The sequence below is a fragment of the Dioscorea cayenensis genome, chromosome 16, assembly GCF_009730915.1.
Source record: "Dioscorea cayenensis subsp. rotundata cultivar TDr96_F1 chromosome 16, TDr96_F1_v2_PseudoChromosome.rev07_lg8_w22 25.fasta, whole genome shotgun sequence".
In the NCBI taxonomy this organism is placed as follows: domain Eukaryota; kingdom Viridiplantae; phylum Streptophyta; class Magnoliopsida; order Dioscoreales; family Dioscoreaceae; genus Dioscorea; species Dioscorea cayenensis.
The window spans coordinates 19,092,023-19,108,447 of NC_052486.1; the positions used below are offsets into that span (position 1 = coordinate 19,092,023).

The following is a 16,425-nucleotide window of genomic DNA, read 5'->3' on the forward strand; positions in this document are numbered from 1 at the left end:
CTAGTTTTTGCTTTCCCTCTCAAGTAACAGTAACTCTTTCTTTTCTTTTTTTTAAAAGGCCATTTCCACATGGTAAAACTTCAGGAAAGAATTGCTCAGCTTCATAATAAATAAAAAGATAAATTAAAATTAAAAAAAAAAATTTCCCGGTAAAGACCAATGTTCATAGAAAGATTGCAGGTACTTACCTCAAAAAATTTACCATAACATCAATTTGATCTTATACAAGATTTGCTTCACATTAAATTACATGATGTAAAATGGCAGAAATAAAACCATGTTCCGCACCTCATACACCAAAATGACTTTATTAAAACCTGCAAAAAGCACTTACCAAAGGGGCCATTTCATAATCAAGAATGACGATGGCGAGATCAACATCACCTGAGCAGTCGATGAAAATAATATATTCGCATATGTGCAAACCACATGCCTCAATATGAATTGCGGAATAAAAACAAGAAATTTACGGCACATGAAATAATTTCCATCCGATAAAACCGATGAAACTGCTATACAATCTCCATGCGATGTGGTGCAACTAATCATCCTCTGCTGAGAGTAATGTGAATGAAAATGGCGCAAACTTGTACCCATCTCCCTCATAAAATTTGTTCTGGAATTCCACCCAGTGAAGCCTCAGGGCATGCAAGAACGCGCTTAATGTTTCCATCACAAGCAAAACGCCGATTGTTGCAAAGATGAAGACTACGAAGCCGATGATGAGAATAAAGACATTGTTGAACCTGTCACAAGGAAAATCTTCCTCTTGATCATTAAATGAAAAAATAGGAAAGCATTTGCAGGACAAAGTGAAGAAATTTACCCCCATGCAAGGAGGAGGACCTTCTCATAGAACACAGTGGAAAGTTCCGAATGAGCAAGACTGCAGAAGGAAAAATAAAATGAATGAAATTCAGTAAACAGCTAGTAATGCATGAGAAAAAAAAGACTTGGACAAAGATTAAAACAAAATAAAATGAAAATATTAAGGAACTTAAGATATGAGGTCGCCGATGAAGATGCCAAACGGATGATGAAGTATACAACAATGGCTTGCCCCAACTTGGCACAGGAAATTCTAACTTAGGGGTGTGCATTAGGTATGTTTGGTTAATTCAATTAAGTAAAATGCATCAATAGAGTGTTTTTTTTTAATGTATATTTAGTCTACAATTAAGATTAAAACTACTGGGTGGCTCTTAAAGTTTGGGTGATTATTCATTTTGACCCCTAAACTACACAAACTTGTGCAGTTTCAATCAATCCAATGTGGAAGCTAATATGGCTACACAAATAACATATTAGAGTGTATGAAGTAGCGGACCACAACAAACAAATTCATATAGTTCAAGAACTGAAATGGACCATCATTTACTCTCGGGCCCAAACTTTATAGGCAACTGGCGGCCTTAGTCCTATATTGTACAACCAAATTAATTGAAATTAAATCTCTAAACTGATAATTGAATTGACTCAAAACTTACATTGACTCTCATAATTTTGATTAATATCTCCGCCAAACCTAAATTCAAAAGTATATTTTTTTTAAATTCATAACCCAACTAGACTTCCCAAACAAGGTAGCCAACTAGCATAGTTAATACTTAACAGTTGAGGGCTTGGAATCAATAATCTGATAAAAGGTAAACCAATCATATGTTACAACAAAGAATGAATCCTTGCTGGACCACTCTATTCATGCATACTACAACTTGGTTAGCTTGGTTTGGTTAATTAATTCAGTTATGATTTAATTGGGCACATCCCTAATATCCCCTGATGAGAAAATGCTTTTAATTCAAATGCAATGGATTATCAAGTCACCCTCATGGATAATTTATGATTTCTACTAGCATACTAGTTCACTAACAAATTAGATGACATGTTACAGAAGTATATATAGGGGATCAGTAAAATACCTGAGAGCCCACAGTCGAAGATATGAAGCAGTGTTGGAAACAGCTCCAAGGACAAACTCAATTGTATGTATCAGTTGGTGAACAAAAACCTCACTAAATTCAAATTCTTCATGGTCATGTGCCCCATTGTCTTCCACTTCAAGTGAGTTATCATTTCCATGAAGCATAGTATAAGCCTGTCCTTGATGTCTCTGCAAAAACAAGCATGGGCATCCTTAATTAGAGTAAAGAAACATCATATAAGAACCAACAAGCAATTTACACATACTTCTTGATGTTGCTTCTTTAAAAGGAAGGGCTTCGGAAACAGCATCCAAGGAACAGATATAAGTGCTAGTGCAAGTAATACAAGCTGATAGCATGACGAAAAGTTAGCACTTAAAATGACATTGTACGAGTGAGAAAAAAATGGTACGCCAGTATGCACAAACCTGAAGCATCTTTTGGCCAGGAAATAGCGCATTCTCACCAAGTTCATCTGTTGGGCTAAGAAACATGTATATCATCACATGGTATAGATCTGCTTTTGAACCAGTGCACCATTTAACAATGATGAGTAGAGAAAGGTAACCAAACAGACTGTTCAAGAATATCAACTGAGGAACAAATTGATACCTGGAGCAGAAATGAAGATGAGTAGATAATTAGAACCAGTAAATGCAGAGTGATTCCAAAGAGTAATGCAAAGCATACACAGAAAGACCTAGGCTTTCGACTGTAATAATTCCAATGGTGACTCATTAAGCAACTAGCCAACATAAAAATATTATTTAGTGAGAGGTAGAATCATTGTAAGACATTTGAAGAAATCATGTTAAAAGTGGCCTTTCTCCTTCCATAAAATGGTTCACAAATTCAGGGAGCAACACAACAAGATTGGGAGAAAATCAAGAAACTCGAGAAAAATTTGAGAAGACATGCATCATCATGTAGACTACCTCAAATAATATAATGAACACATATCCAAATAACTAAGACTCTGATTTATGACTATTCTTAAAGTGTTCACACTTAAAATATATAACCATGAACTGTAGCAACGTCAAATAGCAGGTGAAAATTGCCTTTGGTCATCAACATATGATAAAAAAGGAATGGTCAGATAGATGGATATGTATTTCTTATACCCTTAAGTCACATGCCTTCCAAGCCTTCAAGAGGGAGAACTTTCAACTTTGGTAAGAAAAGTTTATAAGTGTGCTAATAACATGTTACCATCAAAGCAAGAGAGACTACATAGATTGACAGTTGGATGTGTTAAAACAGTCAACAGACAAAGCAAGTACTGGAGTCCGCATGCATTTATACACACATTAGGACCTGAATTGGAAAATGAACTTACCAAATATTAATACTATTCCCAAAGAACTTCGCATTGAAATAGCTCAAGAAAATTCCAAGGTTCATTTGTGCAACTCCAAGAAGGATGGACATTTTCATCTTCAAAGAATTGAGAAATGGCAGCTCACTCCGTGTACCATGCCACTTGGGATCAACACCAAATGGATATGTACGTCTTGCTTTAATCAACCCCTCAGTAGTAGCATCCCTGGATAAATAAATACAGATAAGAATAATTAGACCAAAGCAAAACACAACGCATGGGCAACATAGGAAACATCGACATTCTCAAGAGGATCTCCAGTACCTGCAGGAAGCATCACGGCATGCATAGGCAGATGGACCGAAAAGTTCAAATGGGACTGAAAAAAATTCATTGTAGATTAGTCCCGTGTAAATTGAGAAAACCGACATCATCAAAATTACATAGCGACCACCGAAGGTCATTTCCATGATGTCCCCGAGTTTCTGTGAATCCCAAAATAGAACATCTTTAATCAGATCAAACTTTCACAAATAAATAAATAAATAAATACATAACAAAGAACATGAGTAGGCAGTTATGAAGAACAAACATGAAAACATATACATTACAAAGGCAAAGTTAATTATCCACTGTCCAACTCAAAAGAAACAGTTATGAACCTAGCATAAAGCCAAAAAAGAATACTCTAAGGAAAGTATTCTCACTCAGCATCAACAATGATAGAAACCAAATAACCCAAATTCATCATCAAGAAAACCTATGATAATTTCATAAAGACAGCTGACTAAAAGTCCACGACAAAGATAAGTAAAATCAGCACCATATATTAGATCTTAATTAAATATGGCATTGTGGCAGAAGCCCAGTGTTCAGTTACACTGACCATACAATAAATAAAATAAATAAATAAATAAAACAATAAAAGGTAAACTGGCAGTCAATAAATCAAACCAAAGGAGGTTGGCACCAGACAACAATAATCAATAAGATTAAAAACAGAGATGTATAATCTAGGAGATCAGAAGGCTTGAAGAAAATGAAGACTACTAAAACATTATAGCATGATCCCATACATAATCAAGATAAAAAAAAATTACAGCATTATGAAGCTTGTCTTACCTTCCAAAGTACAAGACTATTTTCTTGTGATTAATAACTATTAACCGAAGAAATTGCCATATGTAACTCCAACACATTATGATGGCATTTAAATAAATAACAACATCATGTTCAAAAAATTCAGTTAAAATAAGCAAAAAGTTACTAGCAGTATGTCACACCACAACCATGTTATTATTGGCTATGTGTGGGAACTATTTTGATGGAAGCTATGAAATGAATGACCATTTCATCTTAGTTTAAAGATACAGGACATGTTGCACACTATTTAATACAAAGATTATGGCCACCCAAAAAAAAAAAAAAAATCCAAAACTAGTATGTTCATGATACCAAGGAATAAGCTCTTGAATATCTGATGTAAATTGATTCAAAGAAAAAGAAAGTTAACCACTTTCAGAGTTAAGCCTACTTTCCAAAATTCAAAGCAAGAACCATGACTGACAAAACTATTTTCAACCTAAGGTTTACTAGATAAACTATTAACATTCCCATGTTTAAATTTAACTTATATAGGAACAAATGGCAGGAATGCATAAACTATGGTGGAAAATGGAATTATAAATAAATAAATATATATATATACAGAAACACTACCAAAATTAAATGCCATAAAAATAAGAAAATTAACACAAGAAGCTCCAAATGAAACCTGACTAGATAGCTTCTTTTCTCGGATTATGAGAAGCAAAGTTGCAACTAGCAAGCACAGACCATGACCCCAATCTCCAAACATGACCGCAAACAGAAAAGGAAATGTAATGATCGTAAATACACCAGGATTTGCTTCTTGATACTTTGCAACACTGCAACAAATGAAAACGATATGTTAATAAGAAGTCACAAGCAGATAATCTACATTTAGAATATAGTTGTCTCAATCAAGCTCCACTAAAAATCACAGGCTGAAAAAAAAAAGAAAAAAGAAATCCCTGTGGCACAAAGAGTTTAATAGACAATGAATTACCACAGAGTGAAAAACATGAAGGCATCTCGAATCAATGTTTCCATCAAAAACATGGAATTGCAAGTTTGGCATGTCAAATAGAAGCCTAACTCATGAAAAAGTAAGAACACTAGGGAATGATAATGAAACCTTAATCCCAAATTATATCCAGGCCAGCTATATGAATTCTTTAGGAAAACACTACCTATATTCTACTTAATAGCAATTCAGCAATATTTCATATTTTATATCCTATACACTTTGTTGGAGAACAGCTATAGAATCTTCAGCAACTGAATTAGGCAATTAAGATTGGGATGTACTCCCTCCGTCCCTTTTTATCTGTCATAAACCCATGTTTCTTTTTATCTGTCGTTTTTAAATATCAAGAAGCATTTATTATTTTTTTCCAAAATTACCCTTACACTATTCAATTCTATTCTTGAAATTTAATATGAGAGAGAAATGTGAAGATATAAATTACGGGTAATTTTGGAAAGATAACTAATTTTTTATTAAATTATGTGAAATAACCAACTTTCTTGGTTTATGAGATTCGGTTATTCAAGACAGATAAAAAGGAATGGAGGGAGTATGACAAGAGGCTCAAAATAATAGGGATCAAACTGGGTAGACATTTAGGTTTGGGGTTAAGATCGGACCCCTTCTTTTCAATATTAGAGAATTGATCAAAGAAATAATCAAGTATAGAAATGCTTCAAGTGTACAAATCAACTAGGACTTAACTAGAAAAGGAATTATTTCAAACATGGAACTATGCAAATTTCTAGGCCTGCCAATCAACATAGCCACAGAAATACAGTCAAGAAGAAATATTTCTCAACTTCAAAACTCAATTATGGAAGACTATTAACTCTTAGAAAAACTCTAATCCTAAACTACACAAAATTGTAATGTTTTCTTTTGATTTTTTTTTTTAATTCTAAATTCTCTTGCAATATTTTCCACATCTTTGGCATACAATTTTTGTCAAGCTATAACATTTTTATCAGCTCATTTATGCCAATTATCTCAATCCTTTTTGCCATACCCAGTTTTTTATCCCTTCTTGCCAGCAGTGCTCTTATCTTATTCCCTAATTTTGCGCTAAGATTCTTCATTGTGATCCTATCTCTATTATATGGCTATACATTAATGTAAGCATTCACATTTCTGCTATGCTCCTCTTATTGGCGCATAATTTCTTTATCCCAACAATTGAAACATGTCAAACTAAATCATAAAATCAGCTAGGCAGAATCTAAATTTTGTTTTTTAAATGCATAACAAAATCACATAAACTCCACCTCCATCTTCACTTCATCTGCAATTTTACGGAGCACATTTGGCTAAACTATATTATTTAATTGAATTACTGACCCAAGATATCTAAACTAATCACTTTTAGATATACCTTAGAAATACCTACCACAATCTCAATTATAATTCCACATTTATTGAACTTCAAATTTAGATTCAGAATTACATTGCTTTAAACCCAAAATCACAAGAATCTACTGTTTATCTTCATTTACCACATCCTTCTCATTGTCTTTATTTCTAAACAACTTGCATCAAAGAATTTTATCTATCTCAACAATTACATTGATAAAAGGACTAGAGGATAATTGTCAAACTGTATTGATTTTTATTTCTTTTGTGTTTCCTCTAGTTCCTTGCACTTAATTGCCTTTCCAAACATATCCTTAACTGCCCAATATACTTACTTCGTATTCATGTTTGCTTTCTACAACTAATCATGAATGTGTTTCTTCATAAAATTTTGTATTCGCTAACTTAGTATAACAAAACCATCCATAGTGGATCCACCAAATATAAAACCAAATGGATTCACAAAATATCATCTTCCATACAATGCCAAGTACCCATGTAAACCAACAATAACATCATCATCATCATCATCAACAACAACAACAAGAAGCCGTTAGTCACAACTATTTGGTGTCAGCTATATGAATCATTCGCATCCACACTTGCTCTATCAAGAGCCCAAAAACTAGATAAACCAAACTGAGATATATCATTTCATAAGATTTATAAGATTCCTGCTAAGCAATTTTTTGGTCTACTTTTTCCTCTTTCTATAACCCTAACCTAAAGAGCTACCACTTTTTTATGGGGGAATCTAATGATCGTCTAAGGACAAGTCCATACAATCAATTCTTTCTTAACTTACTGGTAATAGGTGTCACTCTCAATCTATTTCGAATAAATTCATTCCTTAATTAAGTAGCTTAAAATGTTCATCTTAGCCACCTTTGAGTATGTTGTTTCTTAATTGTCCAACATTCTGACCTGCACATCATCATTGACCTAACAACCACTCTATAAAACTTACTTTTCCAGCTAAAAAGTATTCTACAATCACATAAAACTCTAGATGCTCCCCTGCATTTACCTGTTGTCTTAATCCTCTATGTAGCATCTTCAATAAGTTCCCTGTCATCTTGAATTATAGAATCTAAGTACTGAAAACTTCTAGTTCTACTAATCTCAATACCATCCATCCTAACCCCTTCCTCATTTCCATTTGCTTTATTAAAAATATTTCATCTTTACCACACTTACCTTGAAACCCTTAGCTTCTAAAGTGTTCCTCCCCATCTCCAACTTTAAGTTGACCCCTTCCTTACTTTTATCAATTAAAAACACATCATTGGCAAAAAAACATATACCAAGATCCCCATGTAAACCGAAAAGGTAAAATTCAATTATTAGATAAAAAGGCAAGAGCTAGCAACAATAATCTTGTTCTCTCTTTACTTGGAATTTTTAAAAACGCCATTCTATAATACACTAGAACTCCATGCCGCAATTTAGTAAAAGAAAACATACTGGTATCATTGAATATAAAATCAGCAAGAATATTGGTTTATTAAAATTTGCTTTAGCAGAGAATTGCTATACCAGTAACATTTGACTAGCATAAAGGAAATTATTATACTATCAACAATAAAAATAAAATAAAAGTCATACCAAAGACAAGGTTGCAAGTGCGTCAAAGTTTCAAAGGTTTATTCTTAATTTGATTTTATAACTGTGAAAATAAAAGATATTGATATCAAGCAATTACTTCAGTATATAAATATCATAAAAGATTTCTTACTTTAAATGAAAATTTTCATTCTACACTACCAAGAAGATATTATTTAGCATTTCTACCCTCATAAGGTTTCTCCTTTCATTTATATACCCCCAGAAGATTCTGGAAGGAGAAACTTTGTGATGGTATATGTCAGATTCAAGATTCTACAGGGTATTATATATATAGCCCTAGCATTTGTTCAGTCCAGTATAGCAGGAGCTCACCCATATGCGTCAACAATTTCCTGAAATGCAGTGGTAAATTTGTTTGTCTGGAAATATGTAGGAGGGAGTTCTCCTGTTTGCAGAACCTGGAAAATAGACCCAACCTGGGAATTGCTATCAAAGGTAGCCCGCTGAAGTGCATCTTGAATCTGTACATTTGAAGCCCAGTAGAGTACAATGAAATTATTGGAAAGAAAACAAGAAACCTATTTTACAGAAGAAAACAAAGTAAAAATTCAGGCACAAAAAAATTAGTAATACCTGACTTGTCGCAAAAACAGGACACCAGCCCTCACCAACTAGGCATTTTTTGGTAACATCAAGACTTAGCATGTTTAAAGTATGGAATATAGATTTCTCTCTCCTAACCTGCAAAATTTTAACTCTTGTTAGAAAATATTTCACTGACTATATCCTTCTAGCCAAATATTAAATAATATTTTTTCAGTTGCACAGACCAGATTTCCCTATTGATTATCTACATCAATTAAGTTAAAACTAAAAAAATTAATGTATGAACTCACCAAATGATTCCACTGTTCAAATTGGTGGGCAATATTTTTCAGTATATTATCACGGTGAAGTAATCCAATATCAATGGTCGTCTTCAGTTCTGTTATTCTTCCAGAAACCTGAAAATCAAAACATCTAAATTTTAAATTATAGCACATTTGATAGCTAGAAAAAAATGTGCTAGAGAAATGAAGTGTAAAGAAACAGTAAATAATGCGCTTCAGAATAACACAAGGTCCATTATAATTCCTTAACAAATGCATATAAACAATAATGCACGCAAAGCAAACATGTAACACATGACCAACTGATGCAATCAATAGACAGTTTCCTATAAACAGACGATTTCTCGCATATGATCATAATCTTAAAAACCAAAAATTGTTTAATGAGAAACTTATATTTAGCAGCCCACGTCAACATTCTCTTTTCACAGTGCATATGTCACTGGCCGCATTTCTTGGTTCTTTAGTTCATCTAATACATAATAATGCCAAAATTACAATTAGAATATTATAAATGCAGAATTCACAAGAAAAGACTTAAGCAGAAAATTGCAAGCAACAACCAATCTTGCTTTAGTCTGCCTTCAAGGCGATTTTGTAAATGCAGATTTTAACTCCCATGTCAGACTTTCTAGCATAGATGACAATTGAGGTTTCACATAAATTGAGATATCAGCATCAGAATCAACCTTTCCAATAGCAGGCCTCATAAATAAATGTTTATAATCATTATAACAGACAAGGAACACTAACAGATAGACAGCTCCCTAGCATCCAGTTTTCCGCAAACCTTTGAATTGACTTGGAACCCAATAGCCAAAGTTGACAAGTACAGCCGCCAATACAGCCTCCTATGATTTTCATACCAAAGTATCGTTTTTTTTCCCAGGGATTTTTTGGGTAATCAGCTCCCATGCTGCAAACCCGAGTACCCAGAGGCAGACAGTAAAGTGTCTTGTGTTGACGAAGTCCTAGTCCATTCATAACTGTAACAGCAAGCACAGCATGCAAGGAAAGGCAGAGGTGCAGAGGCCAGCAATATAAAATGCTTGGCCCTATCGCTTGATCTAGATGGTTTGCAGCTGTTGAGTTTATCTTAAAATCAATTGTTTAACGTAGTATTTCTTAAGTTGTTCTATCAACCAATTTCTATAATAATAACTTATCAAAGTTTCCTAGAAGACTTGGTTGGTTGCTTTCATACATTGGAGCACATATGGTCTGAGGTGAACCCAGTAAATGAGATGAAATGATTGAAGATAGCCAGAAAAAATGTTTTCCTCTTGTAAAACTAGAAATCACACAATTGCTTCCCAGTTCCTGATCAATGGCAAGAGGTAATACTTGGTCAGTCTATCGTGGTAAGAAATGATGCCAATAGGTAATACCTGGCCAGTCTACTATAATATGTTGATAGGTGGCATTTTTTTACCTATTCTAAAATTTGGAGGCAGTTCCTCACTGCACAAAGGGTCAAGGGAATTATGAAGGCCTTCACTTCCATAATTCCATCACAGATATTATCGAGTGAAAATTTGAACCCGAAAGTTAAGTAAACCTTTCCGTGCTAACATTTTGCTAGTTTAAGTTACAGATGATGGCACCTGAAAAAAAGTGTGTTTAGTCCTAAAATCTAAAATTACAGGCTTTGAAAAAAAAAAAAAAAATATTACCTGATGCGTTTGAAGGTCCTGGTGCAGTTTATTTCATAAGGACAACATGAAAGTATGCCTCACTCAACAAAGCACGTCTCAATCTAAAAAAGAAGCTACTACTTATTCAATGATGATAGTTGTAAATATATTAGGGTGGAAGGGTGGAAAACCATTGTCATCTAACTTAAAAGATGAGAGGTAGTAAAACTAGCAGTGCAGGCACTCTAGATTAGAACTTAACATTTGCTACCTATGCAACAAAGAAGACAATTTGGAGAAACGAAAAATTACACAACAGGGAATAAAGTAGTCGGATCTCTGAAGTTATTACACAATCTACTCCACCAAAAAGAAAGTACAGGTCTAAAAGTACCAATAGTAGGAATATAATACAAAAACAATCAAAATGAACAACAGTACAAGCAAGAGAAAATCACAACACCAACTAGAAAGGCAAAATTATGTACAACCACAAACCTCCTCTGTCATTTGCATCTGCTTGCCAAAGTCTTCTGTGAATGGATAACGGTTGGCTCCAAAAGCTTCACAAATTTTTAAGATCTTAATCTTTGCTCTTTCTCCAGAGTAAAAGACCACAAAAACATTTTTTGCAACCTGCAGATGAGTATATCTTCAAACAAAGGAAAAAGTAATATGAAAGAATACTATTTGTTCATAAGTAAGGAAAAACATAATAGAGATCAAATGGATGGATGCTGAACTAAATTATATTAAATCATTTTACAGAGGTATAAAAGTAAAGCCAAAAACTCAAACCCCATTAATGGTGGATATTAATAATTTTGAATGCAAAAATAGAAACAATCACAATTTTTTATCATAGATACTAAAAGGAGATCTTTCCAAACAACACCTATTAGTATACTGAATAATGTGGATCCTGAGTAATTGTCATATTAATAAAATCATATTTCACTATAAGCTTAAATGACTACTATGGAGCCCCTTGCTCATATTCTCAATGGTTAATTTTTTCCATCAGTAGCCCACAAGTACGTTTCAAAATAGATATACGAGAGTGACAGCTAAAACCTACATAGTTGGAACAACAATGACAGAAGCTTCAGTGCTTGGAGGATTAATTTACAAGGACAGAACGCATAAACTTGTCACATATAGATAACAAATATTAGTGACCTGGAAACGATGTCTAGGTTGTCTGTATATAGACAGCTATTTTAGCTCAATAATTAAAAAAAGAAACATTTATCAGCAGAGATTGACCTTCTCTCCAGAAACTGGGTCAGTGACAGGCTCATCAATTTGAACTTGTTTGAGATAAACGTTCCCTCTAGTAGCACGGAACAAGATTCTTTCAAAAGCCATAGACTTCTCCTTGGGCACAAGTCCACACATAAACCCAAGTTTAACTTGTTTCGAAGGATCTGATGACATCTCCTGAGCAGTTACACATTATAAATTTTAGTTCAATGAACGGTTCTTTAGGAAAAAAATTCAAAAAAATAATTGAGTTTGCCAATTTAATACTTGCTCCAACAAAGGACTCTCAAGTGAACCAATGCCAACTTGATGTGCTCCAATTTCTCTCTGCTGGGCAGTAGCGCTACTTTGAGCTGAGTAGAAGAACTCGCCAGTCTGAAGGAAACCAGGAGAAAAGACAATATAATTACTCAGATGACCTAGGTTTATTCTGCTCAAATTTTCTCTGTAACTTGCAAGCTGACTATAAAAAAATAAATTCTTAAGGTACAGCAAATTAGAGGACTAAAAAATTAAATTGAAACCACGTAAAACAGTTCTTAATTATCACAGAAATGCTTCATGAACCCATTTGTACATTTTTCACGCCAACTAATAGCCATATGCGTGGAAAGCTTACCAACCTTAGCAATAAGTTGTTCCCGAATACTTCTTGTACTTACAACCCAACCTTGACCAAACATTTTCATATTCACAAATGAACAAAACAAGTAAATTACAAAAGTGAGGATTTCTGACTATATAATTATGTCATTATTTATGAACTCAAAAGTCAAAATAGGCAGCAGTGAGATACAACTATACAAGTGATCACCTCAAACAAGGTCAACCAAAACAACCTCAGTTTGGTTATGAGATCAAAAGGTTAGAAGGTTTGAAAACACATGAGCAATAAGGAAAAAATTCTAGAAAGACATGTGAACATGCAAAGCATATCATGCAAGACATCCATCATGCACAAATGCACCATGCCCTCACCTTCTGAAGAACAAGCTTATACTCCAACAGTTCATTATAAGTTCGCTGCAACTTTTCGTTATTTGCATTAACTTCGACAAGCTCAGCTTCAAGCTCCCCAAGTTTTATCTGCATCAAGTTCAAGCAAAATTTAAGAAAACTACATAAACAGATTAAAATTAAAGCCAGGTTCTGAGTGATAATAGCAAAAGATACCTCCAAGTCATCAAAATCTACATGAGTCCATGTATCAGCCATTGCTGCTGAAGATATTCCAGCCTTTGTCATTTGTTCCCTAAAAAGGCGTAGCTTCCGCGCCATCTCTCCGCATCTTTTGATCTGCAAAGCTCCAAGTTAAAAAAAATAACATTAATAATCATAATAAATAATCAGAATTGCCAGTCAAGCAAAGGAAACTCATGTTATCAATCAAGTACTACCTATGATTTTTGTAACTAATAATAATTGTAAGACGTTTATCTCAAAGTCTCAAACATGTCATCATCAAAAGCCTATTTCATACCTAGTGTTGTTAAAGGTGGATGCCTAGGTGCAGAAAAACTGGCTAACACATATCAGCGTTTTAGATTGCTGATCAGTTATCATTACCTCAATTTCACTAATCAATCCCAACTTGGCCAAATCCAAATTTGTTATGTTTAACATAACTCAAACCCAAACCTATCATATGTAGTAAAAGTTTCGTATCTAGATTAAGTTTTTAATCATGCATGCATTTTGACTACTTTTTAAGTTATAAAACATATTCTATATGAGTAAATTTATTTGATAATATGTAATAGCCTAATATTAAACAAATTTCAAAATATCCAAAACACAGTTTCGCAAATTCCAATTAAATTTTTTCCTTCAAAATCAACATCACCAAGAACACAAGGCGGTCACCTAGCTTACCACTCCCAACACCTAGGTGCCTCAACAACCTCATTCATATCTTTATGAAACACACACCATAACTGTAGCTACCAAGCAGATATGACCTAGAATATTGCTTTACAAACTCACAATAACTACTAAGCCCTATTGGTGCAGATTACTTATCCAAGCATTCATATAAAATTGTTAAACATGCAAACATACAGACACATGCAGACCTTATTAATCCAGCACACAAATGTAGCATGGTAGGAGAAGCTCATTTTCTAGCATGGTCAAACTTTATCAATTATAGGTGCTCCACTTATGGTATGATACCTTCCTACTGGGCCATCAAACACTACTAAAATTCCATCCTCAATATGATTTATTCACATCAATGATGCTCTATGAAGGATTTTTTTTTTTTTTAAAAAAATCTTAAAGTCCAGGCACTCTGCCAAAATTATGAAAAATAACTACCCAAAATGTGTTTTAATTGTGATCAAGTTCAGAGGGGTCATTGTCACTAAACCATTAAATGATATAGCTTCACCTTCATTAAAATCACTTCAGAAAATGCAGGAACAACACAATCTACATGCTCAATAAACATAACATGGACTTGTTACCTGGTTGGCATACGTTCGTTGGAAGGGGCTTTTGTCTGCATTAAGCTGAAAAAAAAACCACATTATAATTGAAAAACGTTTTAGTTATTGATGAAACGTATTTGAAATAAAATATGACATATAGCATGTTCAAAATGATTGAAGAATGAGCTACTTGTGTCAAATAGTCAAGTTACCACTCTGTCAAGTACAAAATGAGAAGCACATGTCACCCAGTAGATCAAATTCCCATTTCAAGAAAGAATATTATGGCCTTAAAAAACTAAGAAATAGATTCTGTAGCTAGAATTGTAATAATCAATTAGCAGGAATAAATTGAAGCTGATGATACATCATTTCACTGAAGAAGTGTTACATGAGCGAACAAACCAATTGCAGACGAGAAATATTCAATTTAATCTCCAGCAAATATTGATCTTCGCAATCACGAAATTGACAAATCTAATGATACTTCACCAAAGACTTGGAAAAAAATTTGTGCTAACTTGAGTATCAAAGCAATTACGAATTGAACGAAAAAAAATGAATGAAGATACAAAACATCATCCATGCGACTCCAACCCATCAGAACTCAATCATAGGCGGAAAAAAAAACCCCTCATCTTTCCCAATCAAAGAACATGGAGAATCTAAAACTCAACAAAGACCTAATTCAGTTACAACAAAAAAAACCCCAAAAAGAATCAAAAACCTCGATCCAAGATCGCAACTTTGATGACTCTAGGGTTTCATCAACGAATACAGAAAAGGAAAAACAGGGATAGTGCTCGTGATTTACATCTTTAAATTGAAGAAGACCGAGATCGCCGAGATAGGAGATGGTAAGGTGAGAGGACTCGATGGGAACGATAACCTGCACGAGCTGCATCTCCTCCGACCGCATCAGATCCATCGGCGGACAGCAGCCGCCACTGCGCCCCCGACTAGGATCCGCCATTAGTGCTCTCCTTCTCCCTCTCAGCAAAGCCGCGAAGCCCAAGAAGAAGAAGAAGAAGAAGCAGGAGAAGAAGAAGAGGCTGCGATTTTTCTCTCTCTCGACACTATGATCGGTTGGGGTCGCGCGACGCGTCCCTCCACTTCACGGGAGGGATTTTAATATTTTATCTGGTGATATTTTTACTCCCAATTTTTGTGTATTTCACTCATCCCTGCCTTTGTAGTCCGCTTTGACATGTAAAATTTTGGCGACAAAGACTGTAACAACTTTTATCATATGCGTTTGATTTACAGCGACGTAGTACAAAGACAAAACTATTCAATCAAGACAAAGACAACTTCTTAATTTTTTTCGACCGCTAAAACCACTGAGATAAAAATTTTTTACAGAAGACAGTGACAATTTATGATAAAATCGTTTCTATTTAAAAATTAAAAAAATTACATACTCATTAAGTCAGTGATAACATGATTTATTTTTGTTTTTATTTATTTATTTATCTTTTTATTTATCTTTTTAAAATTTAGTTGTTTATTTATTTATTTAAGATTTTATTTATTTATTTATTTATATTTATTTATTTATATTTTAGGATTTAAATATTAATGAAAGTTTGTTGGTTGTGGATTAAATGTTTTTAAAATTATGTTATTTTTTTAACTTATAATTGTTGTTGTTGGGCGTTGTAAAATTTGATAAGATTTTCATAAAATATTATTGTATGTTTTTTTATTATAAAATAAATATAGAATAATAAAAAGGTATTATCGTAATTTACTATTTTGTGTTCCATACTGTTCAATGAAAATCAAACATAGAATAGCACAAGCACTTGTGCTGTACTTCAACTATTTGTACTGTACTGTACTGCTTGTGTTGTTCTCTTTAACGAATCAAACGAACAAAAATTAGGAGTAAAATTATACTTCGCTAAATTTTGGGGGCAAAGGTAATGATTCTCTGG

General features: G+C 33.7%; 1 protein-coding gene across 1 annotated transcript; it reads right to left on the reverse strand.

Annotated features, from left to right (window-relative positions):
* Nucleotides 1–162: 162 nt before the first annotated feature.
* LOC120279008 (V-type proton ATPase subunit a2-like) lies at nt 163–15,461 on the reverse strand. The gene is made up of 18 exons (XM_039285830.1): nt 15,303–15,461; nt 14,525–14,569; nt 13,233–13,355; nt 13,038–13,145; nt 12,327–12,434; nt 12,063–12,236; nt 11,295–11,432; nt 9,169–9,276; nt 8,906–9,013; nt 8,645–8,793; nt 5,021–5,174; nt 3,571–3,731; nt 3,265–3,471; nt 2,354–2,537; nt 2,191–2,274; nt 1,923–2,113; nt 827–886; nt 163–746 (listed from the first exon to the last, which is right to left on the reverse strand). Exons 1-18 carry the CDS (start codon nt 15,459–15,461, stop codon nt 542–544), a joined length of 2,466 nt encoding a protein of 821 aa, XP_039141764.1. The 3' UTR covers nt 163–541.
* Between the last annotated feature and the right edge of the window lie 964 nt (nt 15,462–16,425).